The sequence below is a fragment of the Pinus tabuliformis genome, chromosome 1_2 (assembly GCF_031772625.1).
Source record: "Pinus tabuliformis cultivar Carrire ecotype Pingquan chromosome 1_2, CPIR1, whole genome shotgun sequence".
Lineage (NCBI taxonomy): Eukaryota > Viridiplantae > Streptophyta > Pinopsida > Pinales > Pinaceae > Pinus > Pinus tabuliformis.
In genome coordinates, this window is record NC_142298.1 from 182,414,180 (window position 1) to 182,420,477 (window position 6,298).

The 6,298-nt window shown below is 37.2% G+C and overlaps 1 protein-coding gene across 1 annotated transcript; it reads right to left on the reverse strand.

The window, feature by feature from the left end:
- Nucleotides 1-2,361: 2,361 nt before the first annotated feature.
- Nucleotides 2,362-3,160, reverse strand: LOC149205098 (histone H3.2). The gene has a single exon (XM_089393420.1). It carries the CDS (start codon nucleotides 3,053-3,055, stop codon nucleotides 2,645-2,647), a length of 411 nt encoding a protein of 136 aa, XP_089249546.1. The 5' UTR covers nucleotides 3,056-3,160; the 3' UTR covers nucleotides 2,362-2,644.
- Nucleotides 3,161-6,298: the final 3,138 nt, after the last annotated feature.

The following is a 6,298-nucleotide window of genomic DNA, read 5'->3' on the forward strand; positions in this document are numbered from 1 at the left end:
GAATGAAAGATCATCTCCGTTTTTGTTATAAAAAAAAAATTGGTAAATAACTAATTAAAACCCCAAATAAACTAATTAGGCCGATAGGCCTTCCTTTGAAACAGATTTTCGTCGTTCTTTTCATTCTCAGGTTGACACCTGGCGTCCATATTCCGCAAGCATCTGTCGTGCTTTCTGTTGCAACCCTCGCAGCACGCTTCAATGCGTCTTCGTTTGCTTTCAATCCTTTGCTCTGTGGCATGCCTCTCAACACCACTTGCCAACATCGTCATTATGAGCATCACCATCATCGGCATGGAAAGCGGGCTATACTGTTAATTGCCATAACTGTGGCATGCAGGGCACTATTTCTTGTCAACACCACAGCCTACCTGGTGACTTGTCTTGTGAAAATGGAGCGCAAGAATCTATAATATATACTTGTGACCGCTTCGGCTCAAGGGTTTCACCTCCCAAGCTTTTGACTCTAGGGTTTCATTTCGATGTCTTTGGCTTGCAATTCCACTGCCCACCATCTTTGCAGCCCAGTGGTACCCTTTGTAGATACATGCAAGTTGTATGCCATGAAAAATATATAAAAGTGCATGTGAATCTCCATAGGTACAAACACATGTCTAGACTACCGCTCCAAGATTTCGTTTGCAATTCTATCTACTCGTGAGCGCTTCGGCTGAAGGGTTTCACCTACCAAGATTTCGACTCTGGGGTTTAATCTGGCGAACCTTGGCATACAATTCTCCCGGCCATCATCTTAATAGCCGAGTTGTGCCCTACACAAGTAAATCTAGACTTTAAACGGTTGTTTTTTAAGCTTTCTATTTCATTTGCCCCAAGGTTTCATTTTCCTCCATAGCTTCAATAGATTTCAGCTATAGCATTTACATAGCTTGAATACCTAACGGGTATAACCATTACATAGCTTAAACAACGTTTGTGTAATAGCTAGCGGGTATAACCATTACATAGCTTAAACAACGTTTGTCTCTAGGGTTTCATGGTTTTTTAAAAAGTTTTATGTTTCCTAGCTTTCAGCTCTAGCATTTCATTTATTCGTCCTATTTGGACAACTAACTGCCCCCTTTCAACAAGGGAATCGTAATTTCATTTCACGGCTAATGTGAGAAAAATAAAACACTACATGAATGAGCACAACTCTCGCTTGATAAAAATAGAGTTTTAGTGCTATGCTGCATGTGAATCCCGATAGCCACAAGCACATGTCAAGACTTTTCTACCAAAAGTCATTTTCAACCTTTGTTGTATTAATATTTTGATCCTTTACATAAACATCCAATGCTGATTCTTTTCTTCTATATGGAGTATACGACTGCTATTTATTTTTTCTTATCACTGCGACTCATATATTCAAAATTATCATCGTTCTTGCTCAAACATTTTTTCACTGAATTCTATTTAAATTCGTTTATAATTGCTCATGCCTCTCTGCATCTGCACGAGTTATACCTATTCGCTTTCAGTGTCATGGCCTCTTAGGGTTTATTCTCAACTATCACCCTTCTTGCTGAAATATTTCTTTACCAATTTCTATTTAAATTCAATTATATCTGCTCTCTTTTAATTTTTTTTAGATTAGGGTTAACTTGTAATTTATGTTTCTCTATTTTTATTTGCAGCCTTTGTGAGTACTGAAGTTCTCTCCAGCCACTAAATCCATTGCTTTTCCTTAATCACAGGTAGAGTTGTTGATTCAATCGCAGTTAGTCCATCAATCCTCCAAAGTTTTCTGTAACTCCTAAATTTTGAAAACAGTTTTTTCTTCTAACCTCTTTCAATTTTTGTCTTCTGTTTTAAATTTTATGTAGAGGATTTAGTTTGAATGATTGAATTATTATAATATTTATTATTTTGAACCAAAATATAATTTTTTCAATTTAACATTTCTATCAGCCTCTCTTTGCACCTTTTGGGGCAATTGCTAGTTAAAACCCCAGTTTAACAAAAAAAAAAAAAAAAAGAGGGGGAAGAAAAAAAAAAAAAAAAAAAGAAGAAGAAGGAAGGAAGGAAGAGGAGGAAGAGTATTAAATCTTGGAGCAATCTTAATAGAATTCTATTTCATATACCATTTAAAAACAACCAAAACAACCGTTAGCCATTCTGTCAACTGCTGGACATACAAAGTTCCTTCCACGCTCTGTAAAAAGCACAATACCCTGATCAAGAATGTTAATGTTTTAAAACCATTGCAAATAAGCCTCAATATTAATTATGTTTTTGCTTTTCGCCAACAAATATGTCGTAATTTATCCACATAACCTGTCATTAGAACCACATCTCAGACAATTCCCACTGACTGTCCTAAGGTCATTGTGGCTGACCTCCATTTAATGTATCCAAGCAGACTGAAATAAAATCAAATTAATTATAATGTATCAAAGTGGCGCAACAGAAACGTGGTGAGCTCATAACTCACAGATCCCGATATCGAAACCTGGCCCTGTCAAAATACAGAACAATAACTCGGGTTTCTTCTCCGCATCTTCACAAGAAACGGGAAATCGAAGATTTTAAACACAATTTTCCAAAAATAGAAACAAGGGAGGGAGAACAAACTGTAAGGCACAGAAAATGGTGGTGTGAAAACACACCATTGGTATTGATACAAAGAAGTACTTTATTCATATGACTATGCCCTCTCTCCACGGATGCGACGAGCAAGCTGTATGTCTTTGGGCATGATGGTGACCCTCTTTGCGTGGATGGCACACAGATTGGTGTCCTCGAACAGCCCAACAAGATATGCCTCCGCCGCTTCTTGCAATGCTGACACTGCTGACGACTGGAACCTCAGATCCGTCTTGAAATCCTGGGCGATCTCTCTTACAAGCCTCTGGAAGGGCAGCTTCCTTATGAGAAGCTCGGTGCTCTTCTGGTACTTTCGAATTTCCCGGAGAGCAACAGTGCCGGGCCTGAATCTGTGGGGCTTCTTCACTCCGCCCGTCGCTGGTGCAGACTTCCTGGCCGCCTTCGTTGCCAGCTGCTTGCGAGGAGCCTTGCCACCAGTTGATTTACGGGCAGTCTGCTTTGTTCGGGCCATATCTTCAAACGCTCTCTTTTCTCGTCTGCAGATTGAAAAATCGGAAGCGCAATACTCACCCGAATGCAAATCCACGCTTTTACACCACCACCGTTCGCCCTTTTATTCAACCCACGGAACCGCCCACTGACAAAGATTTGTCGCTCAAAATTGAAGGATTCGCGCCAGGAATTTCATGCCATCTCCACCGTCCGCTCTTCACTCTAATCGACGGCTTCTCCACCCCACGACGCGGATCGTGAACCTCAAGCAAAAGAAACACACTTCACATTCTTAAATATTTTGAAACGTCTTGAGTCCAATCTTTGAAGTACAAATTGCCTATGTATTGATCATTTTATAACGTTCGCATTTCAATATACCTGCCTGCCTAATCAGAAGTTTTGATTTTGTCTACAAAGGGATGGCTGCCTTATCATGGTTCCTACGTCAACTAACTTTCCAAAGTATTCATTGTCTTCCAAGTCTGGAAGTGTTTAGTCGGACGGCTTTTCTCATGATTCTGCTCTTGTAATCTTCATTTGAATTTTGTAATGTAAACTAGCTGTTGTGGCTATGGATATTTCTAATTCACATGGTTTGATTTCCCTTTTATCCTCTGTCTTAATAATGCCTTGGCTTGTGAGTTTGATTAGGTAGAAATGCTGCTCTTCTTGTTTCACGTGCTTGAAAGCATGCTCTTCCAAGGCTACATCTACTCATTGCTTGTGAGTTTGATTAGGTAGAAATGCTGCTCTTCTTGTTTCACGTGCTTGAAAGCATGCTCGGTTAGCCTTTTGGGTGTCGAAGGCTACATCTACTCATTGGCTTGTGAGTTTGATTAGGTAGAAATGCTGCTCTTCTTGTTTCACGTGCTTGAAAGCATGCTCTTCCAGGTTAGCCTTTTGGGGTGTCGAAGGCTACATCTACTCATTGGCTTGTGAGTTTGATTAGGTAGAAATGCTGCTCTTCTTGTTTCACGTGCTTGAAAGCATGCTCTTCCAGGTTAGCCTTTTGGGGTGTCGAAGGCTACATCTACTCATTGCTTGTGAGTTTGATTAAAATGCTGCTCTTCTTGTTTCACGTGCTTGAAAGCATATTAGCCTAAGGCTACATCTACTCATTGTAATACTTTTTTTATTAATAAAAATCTTTTGGGTAGAGCCTTGTGTTGGTTTCCACCAACAAATTAAATCAAATATTTATGGATAATTTACCTTTCAATGGGATTAATAACTTAGTTTCGATCTATAATGTAATCTATGATAATAATTTATTTAATTCATCAAATCAAACCCTTTTAAATTATTTAACATTTCCAAAAACACAAGGAATAACCATAAAAATAATTTTTTAGTTGTTGTAAGATAATTAAATGAATCTTATACAAAAACTCAATAATTAAAATATATGATCATGTCGATTATCATTCATCAGTCAATTTTTGCAATACATTGTTATAAATCAATATATGATATATGTAATCATCATTCTTGTATTATATAATACAAAATTGCTCAATAATCATTTTGAGCACTCTTTCACAAAGTATCTTCAATTTAAGTATTGAAGTTATGTCATAAACTATTATCTTTTTAAAAAAATTGTTTATTGTCACATGTGTTTATATTTTCTTTTTGTTCTATATTATATGTATGTTTTAATGGTTATATAATCGGCAAGAGAGGATTATTTTTTATCGAACAAGGAGCACGAGAAACTTGGTGAGAACAAGTTGCCAACTACAACACTTTGCCTTAGATGTGTAGTTAAACTAAGTCAATGTTAAATATAATATAAATGCTAATGCTAAAAAGTGTAATGCGGTGGAGGTTGAAGGTGTTGCCCCTCAATCAATTGCAGCCCAAGGTCCTAAGTTCAAACAAGATGAATAGTGTTTTCAAAAGCTAAGAAAAATAGGATATGAAGGCAATTGGCAATGTTGAATTCAATGATATTGGATAAGAGCATCTATAAGAAAATCTGGAAACGCACTAACATCATTGCATTGTTAGCTAGTGTTGCTCAAGCATGTCAACCAAGGCTAAATCCATTGAAAGATGGGTTTCCTAAGAAATCATAGCAAGCGGTGTTCATGAAAAAACACTCGTAGATTCTATTTCAAACAATGGAGGGCCTAGAAACAGCTAGAGCTTTAAATTTACGACCCACAATTGTAACTAATTTCTATGACGATTTCTCAAATTCATATAATAAATATTCATGCAGCCCACAAAATATATAGAATGACAAGATTGGTATACAAGTTGGAGGGAATTGTGGCATATGGGTAATTACCAAGAGAAAATGCAGGGATGTGCCAAAAATGCTCTCTAAGAGATCAAAGTGGATCATAAGTATGTTATGTTATTTAAATACAATTAGTTAATCCTTTAGTGCTTGTTGAAGAGGATCAAATGATTGAAGAATCATGTCAAAGTGTGTATCATTTCATATCCCAAATGGATTACTAAAGAATTGTTTATGAATTAACTTTTTCAATCTATTGCTTCTATTATTAGCATTCTCACCTTCTAAAAAACAATTGTTGAACTTTAATGGTCATGGCAATCATGTAGCTTTATAAACCATGAAGGAGGAAAATAGGATAGACATGAACTTAGTGGCATTCCCTGCACACACTGCTCATAGATTGTAAACCCTAAATGTGAGTGTGTTTGGGCCTTTTGAGAATTACTTCAAGTCTAAGAGAGCATCATGGATGGGGAAGAACCTAAGGATAGAGGTGAAAGGGTTTGAATTATCAAAACTTGTTAGTAAAGCTTTTCAAAGGCCTCTTACAGTCAGTAATGTCAAGGTTTGATTTAGGCAAACCAAATATGCCCACTAAATTATGATGATCTTGCAAATAACATGCTTTGCAAAGATAGCCCTTAGGGTTAGCTCAATTCGTTGAGTTCTCGTCACTAAAGCACCTTGCTAATGGGAGGTCATGGGGTCAATTCTCCTAGACACCCTTGACGTTAGGCTCCGCTAATAAGCCAACGAGATGTGATCCCTTCGGGTAGATCTGCCCAGATATTTACTCAAAAAAAAAACAACAAAAACAAAAACAAAAACAAAAAACGAAAACACATAAACAAAAACAAAAACAAAAACAAAAACGAAACAAAAAACAAACAAACAAACATGATTTGCAAAGAAGCTTTAATATACATGGTAAGGAAGATGCAAAATATGTGGGTGTTGAGCCTCTCTCGATGACACTACCATTCATTAGGTGAGGATGATGAACATGTTATT

Excerpts from the sequence above, each read along its gene's own strand:
- LOC149205098 (XM_089393420.1), bottom strand. The coding sequence starts at position 3,055 with ATGGCCCGAACAAAGCAGACTGCCCGTAAATCAACTGGTGGCAAGGCT.